General features: G+C 32.1%; 2 protein-coding genes across 4 annotated transcripts in view; one reads left to right on the forward strand and one right to left on the reverse strand.

Moving 5' to 3' along the window:
* Positions 1 to 16,725: 16,725 nt before the first annotated feature.
* LOC124950610 lies at positions 16,726 to 22,242 on the forward strand. Its single transcript, XM_047497569.1, has 11 exons — positions 16,726 to 16,969; positions 18,301 to 18,451; positions 19,592 to 19,737; positions 20,209 to 20,335; positions 20,593 to 20,704; positions 21,128 to 21,186; positions 21,283 to 21,423; positions 21,505 to 21,660; positions 21,736 to 21,825; positions 21,993 to 22,132; positions 22,229 to 22,242. Exons 1-11 carry the CDS (start codon positions 16,726 to 16,728, stop codon positions 22,240 to 22,242), a joined length of 1,380 nt encoding a protein of 459 aa, XP_047353525.1.
* A 1,486-nt stretch (positions 22,243 to 23,728) lies between these two features.
* LOC124950709 (cuticlin-4) overlaps positions 23,729 to 26,988 on the reverse strand; it is a 51,718-nt gene continuing 48,458 nt past the window's right edge. For all 3 annotated transcript variants that reach the window (XM_047497850.1, XM_047497851.1, XM_047497852.1), the window contains exons 4-6: positions 26,664 to 26,981; positions 26,200 to 26,515; positions 23,729 to 25,960 (exon numbers count right to left, since the gene is read on the reverse strand). In XM_047497850.1, coding sequence (XP_047353806.1) covers positions 25,553 to 25,960; positions 26,200 to 26,515; positions 26,664 to 26,981 — 1,042 coding nt within the window. In that variant the 3' untranslated portion in view covers positions 23,729 to 25,552. The remainder of the gene's footprint in view (positions 25,961 to 26,199; positions 26,516 to 26,663; positions 26,982 to 26,988) is intronic.

A 26,988-nucleotide genomic window follows, 5' to 3' on the forward strand; every position in this document is an offset into this window, starting at 1 on the left:
CACCACCATCACCATCACTATCACCATCGCCATCTCATAGAAAATGAAAGAAACGCATTCATTAACCCCATTAACCGAACGTATGGCTCGTAGAAAGCTGTTTACTATAGGCGGCGAGGGTCGCGACGGGGTACTCTTCGATTGGAATGCTGCCTGTTAAAGATAAGGGTCGCGACCCCTCGTCACGAAGGATCGTACAATATGCTAGACACCGCACTGTCACGTACCGGGTGTGCACGCTTCTACAAAAGCCGATCTACCAAAGGACGATTTGAATTCGATTATATGATAAATTTCTTCAACTGGAAGATCCTCGATGGACTTACTTTTGTTATGCAATGTACTCTATATCTATAGGGTGTTTCAATGATATATATATAAAAAAAAAAAAAAAAAAAAAAAAACATCATCATTTGTTAATTTTAGATTACAAAATTGATTCAGATTTTCTAATTTTCTCTTTAGTACATAAATTACATAGTTTTATTTTACGCGTAAAAGTATATATTTGATATAAATTAATTAAGAACGTTCTGTTTCTTTCGGAAAATATTATTTCTTTTTCTATACCTTTGAATATTCTAGCTTCTCGAGGAATAAATCAATTTTAAAGTCCTTTTTTTTTTTACAAATTCGAAATAATAGATTAGAATGAAACTTTACGAGATTACAAAAGAAATTTATACCACGACGTGTATCTTGTTTACGAAACTTAACCAATCCCTTATCCGTTCCTCCTGATCATCCCTTGTTAGATCAACTGCTTAACTACAAACTATTCCAACGGAGGACTCGAAATAGGACTCAACGCGTCGAAACGAATTTAACGGACTTATGCTCGCTCGAATGGAACTCCAACTCGGATTTGCCTTACAAGCTACGACGATGTTTCATTAAATTCGAAAAAAAAAAGGTTGAGAAAAAAAAAAAAACTTAGAAATCCTTCAATTTTTAAATTAAATCCTGCAATCTATCCAACGCCTTTAAATGTCCATGTGCTTGGATCTATGTCGAAGTGATAGAATTTATTACAAAAAAAAAAAGAAAAAGAAAGAAAGAAAAGAAAAAAATTTATTGAAGTTACGTACATCGATAGAAATGCAATAATGTTTGAGTATGCGTGATTGTATGTACGAAGCCTTGGGCTAATATGTACACGATCGAAGGGTGCCAACCATTCGCGCGTATACTAATATGCACATACATATACACTTACATAGAGATATATATCTACATATATACATACAGGGTGTTCCGATTTCGGAAAGGTATGTTATCTTAATTATGCATTATCAAAAAGTTTTATTTTAAGATTACACATTAAATAAAATATTTATTATCTCAAATGAGAATATAACGATGTCGGACAATCTTTAATGTATACAAAATGAATAATACATTCTGCTAAAGATCCTAATGAAAAAGTAATTATTACAACGCGAATACTTTGGAAATATCTTCAATTGTCGTTGTGTGTATTCTTGCGTGTAAAAAAAAAAAAAGAAAAAGAAAAAGGAAAAGAAAAAGAAGAAGAAGAAGAAGAAGAAGAAGAAGAAGAAAAAGAAGAAGATAAAAGAACGAAAAGAAAAAGAAAAATACGTTTTCCCATTGAATTAATTATAACACAAGTTTTATCTTCGATCTTCATAGATATATCAGTTTGAAATGAAACATTCGGGAATCAATGAAACACCCAGTATATACAGGTATATACGGAGTCCTGTAAACGTGACTACATATATATATATATATATATACATATATATAGTACACACGACGTACGTATGTGTACTTTGCACAGTAGGAGGGTGTCCTTATCACCTCGCGCCACATTGACTAAACGCCGAAATACGATTCCCTACTTTGTTTCCATGCGAGGCTACAATAATTGCACGAAAAGCGGATGAAATTACGCCGCTTAGATTACAACCGGGATGCGTTCTTCGAAGGGTGAAAAGATAGAAAAGGAGGGATTTAGAGGGAAGGGCTATGAGGCAATGAGAGGATGAGATCGACAAGGATATCGAGGATAACCTCTACCTCTTCTCTTTCTTATTCTTCCTCTTCATTCCTGTCTTTTTTTTTTTTCCTTTTCTCTCTCCTTTTTTTTCTTTTCCTTTTTTTTTTTTTAATTCTACTTCTTCCTTTTCTTTTATTCCTTCGTCGAAATTCGAAGATCGATATAGAACCTCCTAATTGCTTCCTTCGTCGCTTAAACAGCGAGACATCCGAGGTTGCTGCGATATTAAACGTTCTTGCGCAATTAAGGAAACGAGAACGATATTTTTCTCTCTTTCTATCTCTGCCTCTGCCTCTGCCTTTCTCTCTCTCTCTCTCTCTCTCTCTCTCTTATTTTTTTTCTTCTTCCCCTTCTTCTTCTTCTTCTTTCATCTGCTTCGCCTTGTTATCTAAACGAGTCTTTGCCTGCCCAAGATCGTTTCGTCCGAAGGGAATACTAATTATAAATAGTATAATGCAATGTTCTTCTATAAGTATTCAGATATTTGATAAATTATTCCTTCTTACTTTGTCAGAAATGATCCAAATCCTATCTCAAATCATTCGATATATCTTGATATTTCTCTTTCGCAAGAAAAAAAAAAAAAAAAAAAAAAATCGGAAAATATTATTCTTTTACTTATTACTCTTTTAATGTTACAACATTTTATGCGATACATTATTAAATTGACAAGTTATATGATCTAATAAAAAAAAAAATTTAGTAAGATAGAATTTATCATTTATCTTATATATCATCGATCTAAATATATTATTATTAGTTTTTGTAATGATTAGTTATATTAATAATCATTTATATTTTACTTTTATAATTTCCATTATTCTTCTAGTGTATTTTTATTAATGAACTCACTCTCTAATCGATCTCCACGATCTAATCTAAGTATTTATTCTAAAGGCTTATATTATTAATTATATAATAAAAAAAAAAAAAAATAAAAAAAAAACAGAGGAAAATTAGAATGATAAAATTTAATAAATTAATCATTTGTATATAAAAAAAAAAAAAAAAAAAAAAAAAAAATAGATTTATAATGCCTTGATAAAGTCATTTGATATAATTAAAAATATAAATGTTTCTATTTAAACCCAGACATTCCGAACAATTGATAAATCTACATAGCGTTAACTTAACGCGAGAAAAGAAAGACTGTCACATTTTTCTAATTGTAAGTGTAAAAACTAAAGGATATGACGGCATTAAAGTAATAGGTCCTTGCCCTGGATTTGCTTGTTTAAACCTTAAGCTTCCTTACGTGACTTCCTTTCAAACGATCGGCTTATTTTCCCTCGTCATTTGCTCTCGCGTATTATTTCGCAAACGAAAGAAGGAAAGGAAAGAGAAAAAAAAAAAAAGAAAAAGAAAGAAAAAGAAAGAAAAAAGAAAAGAATATCGAAGCTCGATAGATATCTATATACTTATATACGTATACATACGTACATACCTAAATACCTAAGTAACTACTTAAAGTAGAGATACATAAAATCTGAAGGAAAAAGAACGTCAACAAATTTTCATATCGTATCGTTAAAAATTATTCCACGTCATCGTCGTTCATCGTTACGAGCTTGTTAAATCAAAGAACCCCCAAATTCGAATTCTTTTACGAGTCCGAGAGGATCGACGTATCCGACACTTTTTATTGACTCATCCTCTTCAAATATATCGTTCCATGCGATATATAAATACTTGTTTATCCGTGTTTTTGTCCCAAGAGATGCCGACCATTTTCTAACAGAGAAGTTAGCAACAAGGGTCCTGTACGGGTTAACAATCACTGCACGAAGAGAGAAAAAGAAGATAAATCTAAACAAAGAAAGAGAGAAAGAGAGAGAGATAGAGAGAGAGAGAGAGAGAGAGATAGAGATAGAGAGAAAGAGAGAGGGGGGAGTGGTATGAGGGAAAGAGAAAGAAAATTTATAGTTTATTAGCTCTGAGCCAACTAGGAAGCACGGGCTATTGGATAAAGTCCATTGAAACTTCCATGGCTCTTGGAATAGGATAATAAAAAAGAGGAGAGAAGGAGAAAGAAAGTGAAATAGAAAGAAAAAAGAAAGAGAGAGAGAGACAGACAGAGAGAAAGAGAGAGAGAGAGAGAGAAAGAGAGAGAAAAAAATAAAAAAAGAAAAGTAAGAGAGAAAGAGAGAGTAAACGGCAGGGGATTGGAATGAAGGAAGGAAGCTTCTACATGATGTAAGAAGGGTGAGTGTGTATGGAGGATCGCTAGGAATATATACTCGGAGGTGTATACCTCGTAGGAGAAGGATACTCTTTTCGACATTGAAGTGTGACACTACTAGCTTTTATATACCTTACCTACGTTTTCCTGTTTTTTTCCACCATCTTCTTTTTATTTCTATCCTCTTTCCTTTCCTTTCCTTTCCTTTTCTTCTATTCTCTTTTCTTTTCTTTCCTTTTCTTTTCTTTTCTTTTCTTTTCTATTTTATTCTTATCCATTCTTTTTTCTTTGTTTCTTGTCCGTCCCATGTTCCTATCCCCGGAATGGCAAATACTACACGAGTTTAGGGAATACTTCGATCGTTCGAACGACTTTATTCGCGATGTTACATCGGCCACCGTAACAAGATTTCCCAGATCTCTGTACTCAACTGGTGCGAGCATTCGATCCGATTCCCCGAGTGCAACTTAAATACGAACGCACGTGTAATACGTAACTACGAGAGATCTCACTAAGAGATCTGAGGGAATTTGAAATTCTATGGTTTTTTATTATCAATTATAAATTTTCAGGATACGCGTTTACGCGTCGGATTAACTTTACGAACGTTAAAATATATATATATTTTTTTTTTTATTAATTTTAATTCATTACGGATTATATCGATATTCCGTCTTGTTTCATTAATGTTTAATTAATAAAAGTAATTTTCATTAGGAAATAAAAAAAAACAAAAAAAAAGAACGGGTCCGGTAATATGAAATTACGTAATAATAAAACTTTCCACGTCTGACGGATTTAAAGAAAAAAAAAAAAAAAAAAAGAAAAAAATGGATCCTAATTATTACAAGAATATTCTCGAACGAATAAATGAAATGAGAATGAGGTCTCGTTTTTAAAATATATATATATAGAATGAACGCACGAGTGTAAAAACGAAAACAAGAAAAAAAAAGAAACAGAAGAGAAAAGAAAGGACCGAAAAAAAAAAGATAGCGAAGAACGATTGAATGGCGATTGGCCAAAAATTATGTATTCCGTCGATTCCGTCGTTTTGTTGAACGCCAATTTGCAGCTCTTTACGACTACTGGCTCCGCTACGAAGGCAAAGCTCGTTCTTTCAAAGGAACCAGAGGATTGGCCGAGGAGGGTCATTCGATGGAAGGAGAAGGTAAGCCCTCTTTGCCGCGTCGTCGAAATTCAGTCCTGCAGGAGCGAGAAAGCAAAAAAGAGAGAGAGAGAGAGAGAGACAGACAGAGAGAGAAAGAGAAAGAGAGAGAGAGAGAGAGAGAGAGAGAGAAGAGGTGGTAGCTCGTGAGGGTGCTTTTACGAGCTCTTGGCTCGCTCGAAATTTGTCTGGATGCCATCCGAGTATCTCGAAATGTCGGTTTTCCTTGGCCGCGTTAGGAGCAAGGGTCCAACCGGTAGACAGGAAGTAGTAAAAGAGAGTCGAGCCACCCTCGTCTGTCTTCGCCCTCCCTCTGTCTCCTCTTTTTCTCTTATTTTATCACTCTCTTTCTCCCTCTCTCCCTCTCTCCCTCTCTCTCTCTCTCTCTTCCTCTCTTTCGTACAGTGCGGTTTCATTCATTCAAGTCGGCTATAGGATGATACCGATTCCACGATTCATTTTCCAGTGGCATGCATGTCCATTCGAAAGATTCTAAATGTTTTACGTAAGTACGTATGTAGAATATATAGAAACTAAGCGAAATCAAACAAAATCTAAATAATGTGTGTCTATCTTCCTTGTTCCTTTTTCTTTTTTATTTCTTATTTTTCTTTTTCTTTTTTTTTTCTTTTTTTTCTCTTTCTCTTTTCTTTTTTTCCGTTACGAACTGGTATAGATAAAGTTGTCCCGTCAAATTTGAAACATGTGTAACTTCAAGTTTCAATTATATGGCGCCTATCTCATCGGTGCATGAAATTGCACGATTTATATACTTTTTCATGCATAAATCACAACGATCGAGTTTAATGAGTGACAATAATTTCTGTATATTATTAAAATAACAGTATATCTAAGAAAAGTGAGAAAAAAAAATCGTATGCCAGATTATACCTCTTCGAAGGAACAAATAGTATATCATTTAATACAATTATGTGAATTAAAATATCTACGTAAAAATAAATAAAAATAAATAAGGATAATAATGTAATTGGAATTTGTCAATATGTTTCTTCAAAAAATCACTATATCTATTATTTAATCATTATGTAATTTATTTGTCCCTCGAAGAATAATTAATAATGTAAAATATAAATACTTTGATGTTTAGCCGGAATTAGAAAAGAATGATTTTGAAAATGCATTAAAATAAACATTGAAATAAACATTGAAAGCCAATTGCACGAAAATAAATTGAGTATTGTTTTTTTCAATTTGAACCATCTTAAATTATGTTGAATGGACTTGGGCATCTTCAAATTTTATAATGAATCTGATTGTTAATTTTGAAAGTGGCCTAACTCCATTCTTGATAAGAAAACGCATATTATTCACTTAATAATCGCCACTATTTTAATAGGAACTATAAATTTAACATCCTTAGATACACTTAAGTAATATGACTCATTAGTATCCTATACGTATATTTTTAAATTCATTGAAACGCAAATCCTTAAATATCTCGATTTGAAGATAAATGGAGTTAGGCCACTTTCAAAATAAACGGCTCAAATATAAAATAATCGAAAATATAATTTATTTAAGCTTTGCCATATGAAAAAAAAAAAAAAAAAAAACTAATTGTAAAAGTAAGGAATTATGAACAACTTTTAAATGAATATTTTACATTGCAGCGTTTAATAATTTGTTTGTTTTTTTTAAAGATAATTATTATTATACAAACAAATATTTGACCTGATAATATCTTTTTTTTTTTTTTTAATGTTTTTATATTCATCAAAATTAATAGATAATTTTATTGCAGTCTTTTTACTTTCGAATTAAATAAATAACATATGTCATCATTCCGAACAAATTCTATTTCTCTCTCTTTCTCTCTCTGTCTGTCTCTCTCCTTCTCTCTTGTTTTTTCTTCAAATTATCATTAACGAGCGTTATCCATTTTACAGACCAAAGAAATATCGTCGACGAATTTGACGATTATACGAGAATTCCACGTACGGGAATGGGGGTGGGTGGAGGGGAGGGGGGGGGTGGGTAGGAAATGCATATAATTAAAACCGATGAAACAACGCGACTACTAATCTCTCCGCAATTACGTGTGTAATTTTGCGCGAAGGGTTACTATAATTTTTCATCGCGATGCATTTGCCTCGGGTAATTGCAGTTTCCAACGATATGTCAAGTAGCTACGTGAGCGGATTAAACCGAATTGGGAGGACCTCGTGTGAAATTTCATGAGATTTCCTCACCCTTTCTCTATCCTTGTAATGAGTATGAAAAAGAGAAAAAAGGAGCTAGAAAGAGAAAGAGAAAGAGAAAGAGAGAGAGAGAGAGAGAGAGAAAGAGAAAGAGTTAGCGTGAAAGAGAAGGTAACACAATTCATAAACTTTTGACCTGGAAACGTTTTGTCATTGCGTCTTTGTCACCAAGAGATTTATCATCGGCTCTTCTCTCTCTCTCTCTCTCTCTCTCTCTCTCTCTCTCTCTCTTTCTTCTCTCTGTCCTCTTCTACCTCTTTCACCTTCTTTATTCGCTATTCCCTCTGGCAGAGAAACGTTCTTACAAAAGACTCGTGATGCTGCTTGAGCTGCTACCTTCTTTCTCTCCTTCTTCTTCTTTTCCTTCTTCTTCTTCTTCTTCTTCTTCTTCTTCTTCTTCTTCTTTTTTCTTCTCTCTTTTTTTTTTTTTTTTTGTTTTCTCTTTATCTCTTGCATATCTTTTTAGTATTCTCTGTTATACGACAGCATATAAAGGCGATGGAAAAATTGCAAGAACCAACATTGAGACAAACTTTACATGTGTATATGTACATACGTATTTACTTGTACCATATATAAAATGATAAAACCATTGGTATTATAATTATTATATGGTTTTTTTTTTTTTTTTTTTTTAATTATAGATATGTTCTCTCTTTAAAATGACAAATCATGATTGTTAAATATAATTAAATTTTAATGACAATGATTATTACAAATGGAAATATAATTCACATCGCATATCACAAATCGTCATGTCGTGAAATGACTATTAAATAATTTTGAATGTATGTAAGAGATAAAGATCGATTAATTATTAGGGATAAAAGATATTGTCATTATTTTTAATATTTCGTTCTTATGCAAAAAGGAAATGTCTTATTTGGATCTAATGCATGTAAATCGTCGGCTTTACGATTATGTTTTAAGACAAAGAGGAAAACGTGTACAAACGACTCATCCGTCTTGACGGATTCGGGACGTTTTGCTCGTTACCGGTGTTTCCATAGTACGAGTAATTACGCGCCTCTTCCTACAACGATAACAGAATCTCCTTTCTGGTTGTAAGCCGTAGAAGAAGCATCTTTATCTTTCTCTCTCGTTCTCTGTCTTTCTCTGTCTTTCACTCTGTTCTATAATCCAATTATGAGAAATTAAATCTTATCAATTATTATTATGTATATATGTTTATTACCATTATCCTAATTAATTTTATTTAATCTCTGTTATTATATCATATTTACTCTCTCTCTCTCTCTCTCTCTCTCTCTCTCTCTCTCTCTCAGACACATAGACACACACACATATACACGCATATTTTCTTTGATTAGAAAATTTTAATTCATAGAAAAAACACACGAATAATATTTAAAATAACGAAAGAATTAATTAACATTACCATTATAATAATTAATATCAAATATGTTTGTGTAAATAAATATTAATAATTTAAAAAGCTTTCAAATGATTAAAATAGATATCGTTCAAAAACAAAAAAAAAAAAAAAAAAAAAAAAAAAAAAGAAAAAGAAACAAGAAAACAGAAAGAAGAGAGAAAAAAAGGAAAAAAGAAAAATCACAACCAAAAAACAAAACCTATGTTCTTACTATTACAATAAAAAAAATCCTAATAAGAATCTTAAATGCAATTGGGTGATAGTCGCCCTCAAACGCCCTACCACATCGATCAACTAATATAGCTAACCTCACGAGCTGGCCCAGACAGTTTTGAATATTAGATTAAACGTCGGTCGATCCCCCGTCATTAGCAGGATAGTCTAATCAAAGTCGATGCAAAGTTTGAAACCGTTCAGCGGGCGGTGCACCTTATTAACCTGCGTCGCACTATATCCTAACCCTCGTGCTATGAGAGAAAGAGAAAGATAGATCCCGATAAATAGAAAGAGTAGGAGTGAAAGAGAGAGAGAGAGAGAGAGAGAGAGAGAAAACAGTCGCTTATCCGAATCATCGCTCGTCCCTTCTCCCTCTTCCCCTTACCAATACCCAAACTCTCCGTTTTATCCTGAATCAAGGGATCTTAGCTGTCGTCTTGGTAAGTACTTCCTTTCCTTCGAAGAGATGCCAAGAGTGAATCATGCCTCTCCCTACTTCTCTACCATCCTTCCTTTCCTTCCTCCCTTCTAACCTTCCTCCTTCTTCCACCTACGGAGAATCTTCCTTCGGTGATTTATCAAAGACACTGATGACGAATCGTGCATTCCCTCCTCCCAATGGATTATTTATCCCACGAATTAACACCGAAATTGTACTAACGAGGAGACAGATGTGTATTTACATAACCATTACGTATACATTATAATGTCATTTTGTATTGGCTCGATTCAAAATAAATAAATACTTCGATAATGTTTATACTTTTTTTATCTCTCTGATATGTACGCGCGAGTAAGAATATGTTTTAGTTGAGTTCTTTGTTGTTTCCTTCTTTTATTTTTTCTTTTTTCTTTTCTTTTCTTTTATCTTCATATTTTCAATTATCAATGAATGTTTCGTTTATAAAATTTCAATTAAATACATCTATGTCATAGTATTTTATTATATTACAATATATTATTTTGAAGGTAATATAGTACGCATCTCTACGATCAAAATAGATAAAATATTTAACGTCGTATATAGGTAAGAAATTAATACATAAAAAATAACAATACTTAGAAAAGCACTAGCTTAATAAATAAGTTTTCCGTTCGACGTAGTAATGATACTATCTGTTTAATGATTCAATTTCGTAATTGAATATTTGAATACCAAGGTGTCTAAAGCTCGGTCGCACCACGTAAACTGGTTGTAAGAACGCGAGATATAAACTATGGAGAGAAATAGAGAGAGGGAGAGAAAGAGAGAGACAGAAAGAGAGAGAGAGAGAGAGAAAGAGGAAAAGCTTGGGAATTTTCTTCCTCACTTTTCTCCTAGACGACGAGCTCATCTCACGGAAGTGCTCTTACGCCTTAGAACGATCGCACGAATACGACCATTGAACTGGCAACAATAGCGACCACGGACTATGCTCGAAAAGGTGTAAATGAGAAAAAGAGAGAGAGAGAGAGAGAGAGAGGGAGAGAGAGGGAGAGAGAGAGAGAGAACCTTCCACAGTTAGATTTTACGGTTATCCTTTACGGTAGCCCCTAGGGAATTATTCGATGCTGTCCTATCTCTGGTTATCGAGTTTTCGAACTAAATCCAACAATGCAGTTTTCGTCCTGAATTTGTAATTGTAAGAATATACTTCGATTGGTCGAATATCGATACTCGATAAAGTCGAACATTTATCCATGTCTATGTGTATGCGTATGTTTGTTATCTTTGAAAAAAAAGTACATTTTTTATAGGAAATATAAAATTTTGATAAAAATTTGCATGTTCTATTATCTTTACGATAAAAATATATATTTTCTATTTAAAAATATTTTACATGTTTCTAAACTATATAATGATGATAATTAACATTTTATTAATTTAAATTTTATTCCCATTTTTATATTCCGGGCTCAGATATTTAAAACTCTAATAATATATATATATATATATATATATATATATATATATATATATATATATATATATCTGTAAGATAATTATTAAAAGTTAATTTCAATGTGAAAAGAAAGAAAAGAAATCTTTTCCCTGTCAGAGATTACAATCGCGATCGAAATCGATACCAAAAATGGTATTAATGAAGAGTATTCACCATTTTAAAATACGTGAGCTTTTTACCCTTTCGAACGAATAATTCGACCGCGAGCGACGCTAATTAACGGTAGTCAAATTGAACCGTAATGTTAAAAAGAAAAAACATTGTCGAAAGTTCGACTTCTCAAACATCAGGATGAAAAACGAAAGAATAGAAATAAATCCAATAATAATTGAAGAGTCGAGAGATAGAGTTTGTGAGAGAAAGAGAGAAAGAGCGAAAAAGAAAGAGAGAGAGAGAGAGAGAGAGAGAGAGAGAGAGAAAGATAACACATGAGCAGTAAAAATAAAATTTTACGAGGACATTTTTCCTACGCCATAGTCGTCATCTCGATCGTGAAAAATAAGAATCCAAATGGATCATTGTCTATTCGTTATATATACAATCCTATATTCTTCCCTCTTTGTATGTTTACTATTACAAAAAAAAAAAAAAAAAAAATCAGTTAATATTTTATATTATTTCTTCGTAAAATATCTCCGACGTTACATTCTTTATTTGTCTCCATTAATAATAATGTTAGGAAATATGGAATGTAATAGTAGATGTTTGGAAATGGGATGCTATTAAAAATTCTCTCTCTCTCTCTCTCTCTCTCTCTCTCTCTCTCTCTCTTCGATAATAATATTATACTTCTCAAATATATTAAAATATGATGGTAATTCAATTTTATCAAATATAGAAAATCGATCTCAAAAAACAAAAAAAAAAAAAAAAGAAAATTCGAAGTAATTCATACTTCACAAATAATCATTATGTTATTATAGAAGTTTGATACATTAGATGTTTCTTTCTTATTTTTATTTATTTATTTTTTTTTTTGTCTTTTTTAAATCGAACTAATATTTCGCACGTATTACAGAGTGTGAGGCATTTTGATCGGCTGATTTAACATACCATCAAACGTTCAGATGTGCTATGAAAGAGCAAATTGAGATCAAAGGACTCACTTTGAATTTCTACGCTTTCGGTAGCACTGAGTGAAGTACTGAGAGGGCAGCGAACGTGTCCTTTGGAAGTTTTCACGATTCCTTAGTTAAAGTCACCGTCCCAATTTGTTGGGAATTCGGAAACGAGAAGGGGAAAAAATAGACGAGGTTAATCCTGTCGTAAGAAAATCTCATCCCGTTTATAGAAAATGTCTTCCCTTTTAATTTTCACTCATTAACGTTCGTTCTCTCAATTTTTCTTATATTATAAATGATAAACAGGAATCTGATATGATCATTAAAAATTAAACGAAAATCACTGTATTTCTTTTTCTTTTTTCTTTTCTTTTTTTATTTTTTTTTTGTTATTTTTTATTAATAGTAAATAAAAATCGATTAGATTCTTTAAAAAAAATTCCTCAGCCTCTCTTGATTATCAAATAACATTTGTTCTAAAAAAAATACGTATTTACATTAATATTTGCAAGATTTCAAATTAAATCACAAATCTTTTAACTTTCATATCGAGTGAATATACCAAAAAAAAAAAAAAAAAAAAAAAAAAAGAAAAACAAAAAAAAAATAATAATAATAATAAAACTATAAAATCTCGTATGAATTTATGATCTGTATAAAATAATTGAAGATTTATTTTCTTAAGTGAGTATCAATCAAATCGGATCAAATCAATCAAATCGGAAAACTTTTAACTATCGTAAATTGATATAATGTCGAAAACGAGATTGAATTTGTTTTCTACGAAGATTTGAATCTTTCTCGTATTCCTTCGTCGACTTAATAATATCCTTCAAATTTTTCTATTTCCTTTTTGTCAGAATTTCTATTTTATATTCATACGAACACACACATACACACACATACACACACATAACATACATACGTACATATGCGCATACATATCGCTCGAGTCAGCGAAGCGAAGAGTATTTAAATTCTCTTCCTAGAAAATAATTTCGCTTCTCGCATGCTAAAACGTACAGTCGCTTCGTTACCTCTGACGATTATTGCACGCGTTGCTGTTCGTATGGCGCATACCATAGCACACACATCGCGTATCGTGGCACTCCGTCTAGGGGATATTAATATCGTCGCGTCTCTTGCAATATTACGTCGAGAGGCAACGTATGTATGGGGAAGAAGATGCGAATAGTCCTTTCTAGATCGTTTCCTTCTTTTCCGCTTTCTCCTCCTCACCCTCACTCTCACCCTCACCCTCTCTCTTTCTCTCTTTCTCTCTCTTTTTCTCTCTCTCTTTGCGTAAAAGTGATAAAATTTCCAAAAGTGCATTCCCTTCTATAATAGAATTAAACTTCATCCCATCAAATATTTTTTTCTCTTGTCACCTTGCCCTTCGATACTTATCTCATATACTAAAAATTTTATATTTTTTTATTAAATATATATATATATATATATATATATATGGAAGAATCAGAGAATATTAACGAGAATAAATTTTATTTACAAAGTTTTCTGATATTATTAAAGATTCATTAGGGAAAAGAACATTTTAAAGATATTTTAAATTGATAATTGTCTAACAAAAAGAAATTTGCAATTTATTTACAATTAAATGTCTAAGACGAATAAATTTTCTTAAAAAAGTTTTATGATATCTCGAAAGATTTTTAAGGGAAAATTCAATTTTAAGAACGTTTTATATTGAAAACGAATGGAAAAAGTAAATTGCTATTTAACAGAAATTTCATTATTTCGTTTCGAAAGATATATAGATGATATGTGAAAAATAGATCTATGATCGATCGATTATCGTAAAGAAAACCCAGATGCAACGAGAAGAAAGAGTGAGAGAGACAGAGAGAGAGACAGAGAAAGAGAGAGAGGGGTCCACGAAGTACTCACGAACTCGTCAATTTGTCACATATGTGATACCAACTAGAAACTTAGTTTATTAAACTTCATTTTATCAATACCGCAGCTACGGAATAAAAGTTGGAAAGAGAGAGAGAGAGAGAGAGAGAGAGAGAGATTTTCCAAAAACTTTCTAAACGAACACGATCTTTACTCTAAAAAGTTCGTAATAAAAGAAAAATACGATCTATCGAGAACGTCTAATACTTAAAGCTGAAATTTAATTACATGTATCATCGAACGATCTCGATAATTCATAAAAAAAAATGTAATACAATTTTTACAATCATATACTACGATTATATGATATACATATACGATTACAATATCTTAATTATGTTATATATGATTTTGTATTATTATTATGCGATATATCGTATGATTATACTATATAATATGGATTCTAATATATCTATGATTATGTGTATTATTTAAGTATTATGCTTATTTTATGTCTATGAGAATAAATGTCAAATTTAAAAAAAAAAAAAAAAATATATGTATATATAAGCTGATAATTATAAAAGTAAACTGACCTTTTTCTTTTTCCCTTTATTTCACATTATTATAATATTCATTAATGTCTTTAAAAAAAATTTTCATTATTATTATTACAATCATCATTTTGCATAATGTTAACTTTTAATTCTACTTAAAATTTTCATGGTATTTACATTGAGTGATATAATCGATTTTAGATACGACAATCTTATTTTGCTTCAACGCTGCTCGTACATTAATTTTCAAAAGAGGGATACATTTAATTCGTTGTTTCTCTCTCTCTCTCTCTTTCTCTCTCTCTCTCTCTCTCTCTCTCTTTCTTTCTTTCTTCCTTTTTTCTTTCTTCTTTTTTAATGCTTCCCGTTTCTCTCCCCCAAGTTTCTTGTCATATTCAAACCAATATCGCTGTTTCATTATAAAGCGAGAAAGAGAGGGATATAGAGAAGGAAAGAAGGCTTTATAAAAGTGTAGAACCTTGTTTGCCAGGAAATAAATTACACAAGGCGCCGTAAAGGCTTCTATAAATATTAGAAAGGCAGCCTTTTTCTCTTTTCTATGTCGTGGTAAGACTGACTGTTAGAAAATTGCTTTCGTCTTTTATATTCAACATCGGTGAATACATTTTTTTTTCCAACTGGAAATAAAGAAGCACTATTCAGTTTATTAGGATTTTCAAAGAGCTCGAACTAAGTAGCAATGGATATTCGCTGATATAAAATTCTATCGATATTAATCGATTTAACATCGATATATATATATATATATATATATATATATATATATTAAAAAAAAAAAAACAGATGCCCATAAAATTATCGACATGTCGATTCATCGATCAAAAATACATTCCGTTTTTGTACAAATTCGTAAACAATCAGCTACTCAATCATGGCATATAAAAAGAATATATGCGGTAATACCGCAAATTTTCTCCCATAAATAATTTAATTCTTCATATTCGACCGATCTTAATAACTTTATTTATTGTCTATCGAATGTCAATCAACGATACCATACTTTCCGAGTAAAATCTTTCTTCTAATATTAATTTTAATCTACGTTAACATTTTTTAATCGACACATATATATTTTCAAGATCACGTATTCCTAAAAAATGCGTAAGGCGTTGCAAGAAAGTCCATTCGCACGACACTAACTGTTTGAAATCCGAGGAAAAATGTTTGAAACGTACGATTCTTTGTGGATTTTGTGATGACGCTATCAATGACGTAGTTCGTAAATTGGTAAGCCATATAATAACCATTTATTTAAGCTGACAAAATCAATTGATAAATTAATTGTCTTTAATTATTGACTTTCGTATAATCCAAAAGTTCTTACCACCCGTATGCTACGAATCATTTTGCAAAGATGCCGAACATCTCCATGGTTTGTGGAAAAAATGGGAACGATCTAAAAGCAACTCTATTAATGGCAACATCATTAATGACGATCGATCATTGGTAAAAAATTTGATTTTAAATAAATCGACTAGTCGAGAAAGAAGAATATATTTCTTTTGATTGTATGACATTTATTTATAATTGGTGTTTCAAGAAAAAAAAAAAAAAAAAAAAAAAAAAAAAAAAAAAAAAAGAAAAAGAAAGAAAAAAAATATACTCTCAATGTTCTCGACTTTTCAATATCTTCAATTAATTATAAATCATATTTGAAAAGATTTCTTTTATCAGAACGTACAAGGAATCAAATCCGACGTTAATCGAGAGAAAACGTATGATTACAAATATTACGATAAAAAAAATTACAAATATCACGATAAATACGATTATAAATATTACGATAATTATGATAACGGTGACAATGACAATAAACGTATTATAAATGGCAATAAATACGATGAAAAATATTTGATTAAAAATCGAAATCGTCTTGGTTATACGTTTAAAGTGAGTAACTTCAAAGAGAAAGAGATAAAAACGGATAGAAAGAATATTCGAGGAAAAGAAGAAGATTCTCGAGGGAGATTGAATAGGAGCAGAGGTCAAGAGCGTCCTGGCAAAATGATCCATGATCGTACGAATGAAAAAATTCCTCTTACACGTCGACCTCGAGAAGGGTGGAAGGAGATCGAAAAGGACGAAGAAATGACTCCTCGTAGAAAGACTAAGGAGACTTATCGTCAATCAGAAGGAAAAGGGAATAAGACGTCCTCGGTAGTTGTGCCGAAAAAGGGAGATGTGCTTGACAGGGAAAGCGAATGGGCGTATCGTGACGGTGATGAGGAAAAAAATTTTCTTCGAAATCGTGAAAAACGAAAGAACGTTCGTGAGAGAAACGAGAGTAACGACGATACGCGAAATCTTCATTCGGGAAAGAAATATAAAATGGGTAAGCATTTTTCGTAGTTTAGTGAGAAACGCCAAGGAAATGTGTTACTTATCTTTTCTTTTTATTTTCTTTCTTAAAGCATCCATTTCTTTTTCCTCTTTTTTTTTTTTTTATTTTTTTATTTTTCTTTTATTTTTTTAATAATAATAATCGATCACGTCTGGCAACGTAAATAGAGAATAATAAAAACATTAATTCGATTAAATTTAAGTATCTACGAAAGTGTTAAATTTGATCGAACGATCGATTGATCAGACTCATAATTTTTCATTTCGTATTTAAACATCGTTAAATTATTTTTTGTAATTAATTAACAATATCTCGTCCGAATCTTCTATAGAAATTAACGTTAACATAATTTATCGTTTGTATTTTATTCCGTAAACAATTTTGCCGGCATTATTGCATATACATATTTTAATTTGTTCATTAGCAAAAAGAGATAAACAATTTTTAATTCTACCCAAACGTTTTTAAAGATTTGAAAGGAAAATAAATTTTCGCTCTGGGAATGTTCTCTCGTTATATAGAATATAGTTACTCGTTAAATCGAATAAAAGTGCTTAGTCGACATAAATCTAAAATTTGACCTAGTCAGACTTATAACTGATCTGCTGTTTCCTAAAAGTATAATATCTCTTCGTTTCTTCTTCGTTTCATTTCGAGTCTGAGAATTATATAAGAGTTTACAATCGATCAAAAAAGAAATAGACATTAAGAGATATAGAAAAAGAAATAAAGATATATTAAAAAATAAAGAGAGCGAGAGAGAGAGAGAGAGAGAGACAGAGAGAGAGAGAGAGAGAGAGAGAAAGTGAGAGAGAAAATGAAATGAAAGAAATGATATTTAACTTTAGGTACGGAGAAGTCGACGTTTGATTCAGAACTTGGAAATAATATCAAAGATAAAGATACGAAGCGCGCAAAATCAAAAGGTTCAAAGTTCATGGAATCAAGTTTAACCACTGACGAAGATTTTACAAGGAAGAACGAGTCTCGTTATCGAAAAATCGCTTCGCTACCCTTTCAAAACGGAATTGGTAAAGATAACCAAAAAAAAAAAAAAAAAAAAAAAAAAAAAGAAAAAAAAACAAAAAGAAAAAAAAAAGAGAAAGAAAGAAAGAAAGGAAAAAAATTTAACAAAGGACGTTTAACTGCAATAGAACGATATTTCGAACGAATCTACGCATGTACAATATTCGATATCGATTGTCGTCAGTCAATCGAGATTCCTTCGAGTGGTTGGCCAATCGTATTTCGTAATTAACTCACTGCATAGTCGAATAATGTGATTTGTAATGGCATCCGTGTGTATATATCCTGTTTCGCAGATTCCTACTTTGTAGGCTCTCCAAACACGATCGAATACCAATTATCGAATGAGCACTTCGTGAAGCTTGGCTGGACCGTGTTGCCTATTAGGAAATTTATGAGGAAAATATATCTCTACGAAAGCAAGATGGCGAAACCTCATTTGGATTGGTACGTAGAAATTTACGTATCGTATTTCGATAATTATTCTCTATTTCATCTACATCCTTCGTTTCTATTTTTAATTTTGCATTTCGATGATAAATCATATGTAAATTATTTCACATTCTCGTTAGTCACGGTCTACATACCGAGAAGTTTGAGCGCGTGTGCAGCTTTTCTTTTTTTTTTCATATTTTTTCTTTTTTTTTTTTTTTCTTTTTTTTTACGTTTCATAATTCCCCTCGAAAAGAAAAATGGCGCAAACAAAATAACAACGAACAAGCCTGACCTGGATCGAATTGAAACGTAAAAAATGAATGAGTTTACATGAGCGAAGAATGGAGGAGATCTCATTAAATAAAAACTAGTGCCGATTAGATTAAAAAAAAAAAAAAAAAAAAAAAAAAAAAAAAAAAAAAAGAGAGAGAGAAAAAGAAAAAAAAATCAGTAAAAAGGAAGCAACAAAGAAAAGCGAAAAACAAGACACATGAAAATAGATAAAACGTGAAACAAAATAATGAGTAATTATATGTTATATAAGGGGTGGGATGAACGAATAGTACTCGAATTAAAGTACTCGTGTAATATTCATGGATTTACATTTAACTCTTTCGCCAAAGAGTTCTAATTTACAGAGATAAAGCTAGAGAGAGGGGGAGAGATGACGATAGAGAAAAAGAGAGAAAGATAGAAAAAGAGAGAGGCAATTTTCATAAACGACGTGCTATATTATAAAAGATCGAAAGAAGGTTGAACGCGGAGAACGTGACGGAATCTCGTTAACTCTCGTTATTACATTGTTCCTTGAGAATAACTTCTCTATTACTTACTAACGAGTTAACAATTAGCGCGAGATAGAGGGATGGGTTGGGATATGGTAGGGTGGTGGGTTGGTGATGGTGATGGTGGTGGTGGTGGTGGTGATGGTGGTGGTGGTGGTGATGGTGGTGGTAAATTTGGAGGGGATGATGAGGCAGGGAATAGATCTGAGGGGAAGGAGGATGGAGAAGAAGGAGGATAGCGAGGCTTAATAAGACGATATTAGCGAGGAACATAGCGTTTTAATTTACTACGATGAGCGAACTTCTGCAATTTGTCGCAATTAATCGTAATACTCTTCTCTTCGTGTCTACTCTTCGGCCTCTTCAGGTTCAAGAAATACCGATACGAAGAAAGAAGATATTACGAAGATGGCGTCACGCCCTTCTTGAGCTTCCATCCCGACGAAACGGGCAAGGTTTTCTATCCGAATGGCCGGACAGCCGTAAAACTTCACAAGCCGGAAAATCGAGAATGTAATTGATTGTTGACTTCCGATACAATTCGTACATTTTTATCGTACCTTCTATATCTTCGCTACAATATATATACATATATATATATATATATATTTTTTTTTTTTTATTTTTCTTTGTAATAGTTTTCTTGTTCTATTTTGTTTTGTTCGGTTTCTTTTTTCTTTTTTTTTTTTTTTTTTTTTTTTTTTTTTTTTTTTTAGTTACACGGGTTCGCATGAATGTGGGAAAAATTTGAAAATAATCTTAAGACGATAATTTACCTATATATTTAATACGTCTGTATGTTTCATTCGGAATAGCCTTTATATTCTTATAAAAAGGAAAATATTTTTTATCCTAGATTTCGATAGAAAAATAATTCCTTCGATATTTTTTTATCCTCCAAAAGTATTTCCCATATATATGAAATTTCGTATTGGACAGAAAACGATCTTTAAAAATGAATTTCGTAATTTAATGAATTTCAAGATGACATGTATACTGTATTCACGCCAGGAGGCAAGGACATTGTGGGTGTCGTGAGGAAGCCGCAAATAATCGCCGTTTTCGATAGTCTCGGGAACGGTGTTATCCTCGACGAAAATGGCATCACGAGGTTTGTGTTTCGAGAAGAATGTGTAAAAAATAAAACATGAAAGAAAGAAAAAGAAACAAAAATAGAAAAACAAAAGAGATGGAAAATAAAAGTGATAGAAAAATAAAAAAAAAAAAAAAAAAAAAAAAAAAAAAAAAAAAGAAAAAAAAGAACGAAGAAAAAAGGAAGAAGAAGAAAGACGAGCAAATTTTTTAATTTTGAACCAATGACTTTTTTTAATTACATTCTGTATCCCTCTTTCTTGATTATTTCCTCAGACTTTCTTATAATCAGATCGGGGGTATTTGGAGGGATAATCCTGGAGGATTGCCCTTTCTATGGACTTGGAGTAGCAATGTCGAGGAACCGATCATTGAAAACGTATATTCGGTTAGTATATACTTACATATATAATATATTATATCGATTGAAACATCTTACATAATAAATGCCGATAATAATTGAACATAATATTGGATCCAATAATATAGAATATCATACTTATCGAATAAACTATAATGAATGTCTTGATCTATCGTACAATTTTTTTTATAAATAAAAAAAATTCAAAAGAAAGGATAAAAAGGAGGAGAGACAAAAATTATAAATCGGATCGAATAAAAAGAATGATTGTAAGAAATTGTACAATACTCGTAAGATTTTTTGTCTTGGAATTGTCAAATATATTTTTTATATAGTTTTTATATAGTTATTTTTTTTTTTTTTCTTTCTACTCATTATCATTGCAAATAAGAAGAAAAATTTATGATGATCATCAGTCGAATGTTAAAAATTACGTGAAAATATTCGTAGATAAGATCGACGAGTGATTTGGAAGAATTATTTCCGTCCTTGAAAAAAAATCTTAAAAGGTACGTAATATAATCCTTAAAATCTCTAACGAGTATCCCTTTAATATATTTTTTATATTATCGGTGGGTTGAAATTTTTCGATTGATTCACATTAGTAACGAAATCACGAAAACTTCGTTGCCCTCTACGATGACCCCAAGAAACAGAGAAAAAGCGGAAGTCACAAATGACGAGCAGAAACCCGTTGTTGTTGTTAATGCTGTTGTCGAGGAACGCGAGAAGTATCTCGAATCCGAGTACGTACGGAATAAAAAAGTAGATCGACTTGAGTTCAAGTAAGGGTTATTGCTTACGGTCGCTGTCTCTCTGTCGGTCAGGTTCTTTAACGACAAGAGAAGAATCTTTCACTCAATGGAAAAAGACAACAAGACCATAAAAATAATCTGTATGAAATTAAACAAATATTTGAGTTTTCGAATTCTCGATCGTAAAAATATCAATCTGAAATTTTTCGCCGGTACTAGAAGCATAAGGTACGTAAATGATGACGTCGATGATAAAGATTAAATTTAAAATTAATCGTAATAATAATATTTTACACGTCATAGGATAGAACTAGGAACGATATTAAATTATGAAAAAAAATTGAAATCCTATCATGAGGATACTACAAATTGGAAAAAAGCTGCTGTACAAAGGTAAACCAATTCTACACGAGTATTCTATTAATTTCATAAATCAACGTTATCGTTAATACATTTATAGAATTTCTAAAGTAATATTTTTTTCGAAACGATTAAACGTTCTTTCTTCTTTTATTTATTTATTTCTTTTTTTTTTCTTCTTCTTCTTCTTTTCCTTCCAGATGTAGATTCCATGATTCTTGGGAAAAAAATGTAAGAACCGATAGTAGTCTTTACAATTTGTCACGAGAAATCCAATACGTTAAAAGATGCGCGAGACAACGTAAGATTATATTGGAAAAATACAAGACCTCATTTAAAAGTACACAAAAATAATTATTCACTAATCTAATTTGTAATATTAATGAAATAGAAACAATACGAATTTCGCAAATTTCGCTTTTAAATGACTTCTTAGTATCTGATAATTGATTTTCTTAATACACCAAAATATTTTTAACGCAATATACATACCTTAATGAGTACTCAAGATGGATTTTCAACCTTTGCCATAACACGATATTATCCAACGAGCTATAACATCTCTCTATCGACTCTTACAAGGTAAAGGAAATTACCATGAGAAGGTCGTTACCGTAAGACCTTCCACATTGTCTATTCTTGCTCGTAAAGCAACAGCATTTCCAACGTACCTCAGTGTATATAATGTTCTCTCAACAAACTCTGTTGTTGCATGTTAAATTTACTATACCATCTAATTTCATCTGAATTTTCCTATATCCATCGATTCAAAGTTTTACGCTTTTTAACCAATCAAAATGTTACAATTAAAAAATTAATGAATCGATAAAACTAATGACTCGTCGATGATCAGAAATGATAATACTTCTCTTTTTTAATTTAACGATTCTATTTCTAATCAATCGTTTATCCTCTCTTTCCATAAAATATTTGAAAATTGTCCATTTGAAAAATATATATGTATGTATGTATATACAAACCCTTACTTGGAATAGTATTTACATGTATTTACATGTGACTATTTTTTCCTTTCGTCAAACAAATGAAAATTTCAATTTGATGTCCATATTAATGATTACAGATACAATTACATTTTTTTTTTTTTTTTTTTTTTTTTTTTTTTTTTTTAATTGAAACATTCAATCCTTAATCGTTAATCATTAATTAGAACAAATTTAATTATCAATTATGAGTGTAGTACAAAGGTCGACGGGAAAGTAGAAAAGAAAAAACATTAACGCCTAGATAGACGTATAGATAAAAATGATCAATGTTATTAAAATAATTATCAAATAATTCGAGAATATAATGTCTCGTACACGCTCATCCTCTATTTCGTTTCGTGAGGCGTGTAATACAACACATACGTACGTACAATAAATGTGATGTCAGCTCGTTTGCGAGTATCGATCGCGCGCGCGCAAAAAAAAAAAAAAAAAAAAACAAACAGAAAGGAAAAAAAGACAAAAAAAAAAAGAAATCCATGTTTCTTCATCGTACAATATATTCGTTCGTGATATGATGGTGGTGTATATTCGTGTGCCTTTTTTCGGTCCTTTGTTTTTCAACTTAAAGAGAGAGAGAAAAAAAAATAAACAAAAAAAAAAAAAATTAAAAGAATAGAAACAAAAAAAATAATTAATAAAAACTGTCTGTCTCGTGTGTTAGGGGTGGTGTGCTTAAAACACATACGTAATACAATATTCCCTCGACGCGGGAATATTTTTCTTATTTTCTTCTCGTTATAACTTAAACGTTAAACGAAATATATAATAAAGGGCCGGGGGAGAGGGCGGGGGGAAGAGACACGTAGGAGAGGAAAAAGATTGAGATTTCGAGAAAAAAAAAAAAAAAATAAAATAAATTAGAGTTAGATCGATCGATGGGATGAGAATGAAATGAAAAAAAAAGAAAAGTGGAAAAAGAGAATGCATGTATGTATGTATGTATGTATGTATGTATATATGTATGTATGTATGTATGTATGTATGTACGTGTATTTTTATTAAGAATAAACTAAAAATAACGAAGACAAAATAAATAGAAAATTCTTAAATAATAAGAGGTCGCCTAATGAGGCGAACTTCGACGAACTTTTCGCGATGGCGACAAATCGTGAAGTTTGCGATACGTCCTGAGCTACGATGAGGATGATACGAAATTATTTCAAGTGAAACAAGAGGCATACGATTCGATACACGTGTATGATACGTATACACATATTATTTCATTTTAAAATCGAATACTTTAAATATTTTCCTTTGGATCGAGTTGATATTAGAAAAAAAAAAATAAATAAATAAATAAAAAAGAAATTTATTCCAAGACGAAATTTCATTCGAAGGGAAAACGCAAGGGATGACACGAAAATGAATTTTTTTTTTTTTTTTTTTTTTTTTTTTTTCATTTCACCTCGTCTCGATGTAAAACAAATAAAACAGAAAAAGAAAAAAAAAAAAAAGAAAAACCAGCAATATCCTCCAGTTTATTTCATTATGAGAGCTATCGTGACGTCGTAACAAAAATATATTCCATCAAAAAGGAATATCGAAGATGTTGGTATCTCAAAAAAAAAAAAAAAAAAAACAAAAAAAAAAAAGAAAAGATTGATCTTAAAAAAAATACATCTAATCTTTTTATCACGACATTTTCCCTCTTCGAACGACGATGCAAATTCGAGTTAAATCACATTTCTTTTGTTTTTTGTTTATTTTTTCCATACCACTCTATACGGTAATAATAATTAAAGGTTCGATTTAAAATGAAACATCATGTATATAAGTGTGTATGTGTATGTGTGAGTGGGTGAGTGAGTGGGTGAATATATAAATAATAAAAAGTGCACGGGGTGATGGTCGGAAGCGCAGGATTTTGTGCGAATTTCAATTGAAAGTTTCGAAGACAATCGAATGGCCTGCGAATTTATATACAATGTTCTTCGAAAACTAAAGTAGCCGATACTCTTGCGATCTTACATATTCATTGGCAAAATCGCAGGTGTATTAACAACTTAACGTGGAAGATGACTCGCTCTCTCGATAAACGCTATCTCGATTACTTTCGTTCTCGACCGATCATAAAAAACGGTCTATTTTCTCATCTATACGAAAGGAAAAAAGAAAGGAGAAAAGAAAAAGAAAAAAAAAAAAGAAAAGAAAAAGTACATATCTTCGATCTTCGTTGAAGAGTACGTCGATAAATGTGAAACATTTGATCTAACTTTAGTCTCTCATAACTTGAAATTTTAACCAAAGAACATTCCCATTCTCCATTTTCCTCATCGATTAACACGAGAAATTTGGTCCAGAATACGAACGAGAAAGTTTCTTCCAACTTGAAAAGTCGATATGACCGAATGTCTACTCGAACTATCCCGATATCTCTGCGGAGAATTTGATCGTACGAGAATGGAAGGAGAAAGAGAGAAAGAAAGAAATAAAGTAAAAGAAAGAGAAAGAAGGAGATAGGAATCCTGATTTCAAGGGAAACGATTCGATAAGCGACGAATATGAAGAAACGGGAGAAGAAAAAGAAGAAGAAGAAGAAGAAGAAGAAGAAGAGGAAGAAGAGGAAGAAGTAAAAGGGATAAAAGGAATAAGAAGAAGGAATCCTCGATGAATTTCGAGTCGTGAACGAAATAACGTCTCGACGAGCGGGTCCCAAGGGTGTCCTTTCCTTTAGGATCGTCGACGTTCCCTCCTTCCAACGTAAAGGTCCTTATTCGAGGTCCTTAAGTGGTCTGACGCAAGAACGCCTCTTCTCAATTGGCGACCTTGATGAACTCAGGATTCGGTACGGTACAATTTTCAGTGGCGTATGCCGGATGAACGAAGGTGCTTCCAATGCCAACGTTCTTTCGATCGACCGAACGTACCCTGACGAATAGGAAAGCAGCCACGAGAGAGGCTACAACGACTACAAGTAGCAACATCACTAAACCCCCAACGAACCCTGGTAAACTCATACAAATCGTTTCAGGATCAGTCGAGGCGCTAGCATTTTGTATTACTACTGTCGTATCATTGTTCGAATTCGTCGTGCCCAGTGCAAAGTTCACGTCACCGGGTGCAACCACTTGGATTATCCTCGACGTGTTCACGTCAGTCATCTCTTGGGCAGCTCGCTTGTACACGTGATTCGTGACTAGAGTGACGGTATGATAGAAACTCTGAAACGTCAAAATATATAATGTCCTAATGTTAATATTGAAATCATTTCAAATCGTAATAAATAAATCGATTGGATGGATTTGAATCAACGAAATTGTACAATGTAATTAAATTAATTCCATTTAATTGAATGAATATTGCTATTTCATTTATTATCTTAAATAAATAAATAAAGTTAAGAAATAAATCTGAATAATAAATCGTTAACATTTCGATGATATAGATAAGAATAACTTACGTCATCGTCTTCCTCTAAACGATCATGCCTTCGTCTTCGAGCTCCCCTAAGCTCAGCTGGAAAACCTTCGACCGACCTCGGTCGGCCTCCGAGGGTGGCTAGGTTACCCTCGAGCTCCTCCGAGCCAGCCGTACCTTTTCTTTTAACCGTTTGATAAGCTCCAACTGGATGACCGGGTAGAGGAGGTGGAGGGAGATGAATGTTATCATGAGGACTCTGAGGTGAACTACTCGCGGTCGCATCGCCAGGCGTCGAACTTGGCGACGATGACGACGTTTGTGCTTGAGGTGCTGGGACCACGTCTGGATTGGGCTCGCTGATCGATTCGAAAGAAAAAGAAAAAAAAAAAAAAAAGAGAGACAACATTGTTATCGATGTTAAAATTTATCAATTTCAAATATAAAAAGAAAGAAAGATATTAACAAAATTATTAAATATATAGATAAATAGAACTTCTCTATTACCTGTAAGCACCAGCTGGTCCACTAGGATGCCTGGGATCAGGATATGCGGGTGGTACACTGTACTCTGGCAATGGGGGTTGTCCATATTCGGAGGACACGCTTTGGTGAGCCGGAGTGCCGTAATCCTGAGACAACGGAGCAGCAGGTGCTCCATATTCCAAGCCCGGATGACCGCACTTCAATTCGGGACAATTGTAACGACAAACTTGAATCACACATTGGAAATGTACGTTCATACTGTCGGGGAATTTGAAGGCTTGGAAATAAGCAAAACTAACGACGGAAGCACTTGGCCCGAAATTCTTCACTTTGTGGAACCTTTAAA

The sequence above is a fragment of the Vespa velutina genome, chromosome 7 (genome assembly GCF_912470025.1).
Source record: "Vespa velutina chromosome 7, iVesVel2.1, whole genome shotgun sequence".
Lineage (NCBI taxonomy): Eukaryota > Metazoa > Arthropoda > Insecta > Hymenoptera > Vespidae > Vespa > Vespa velutina.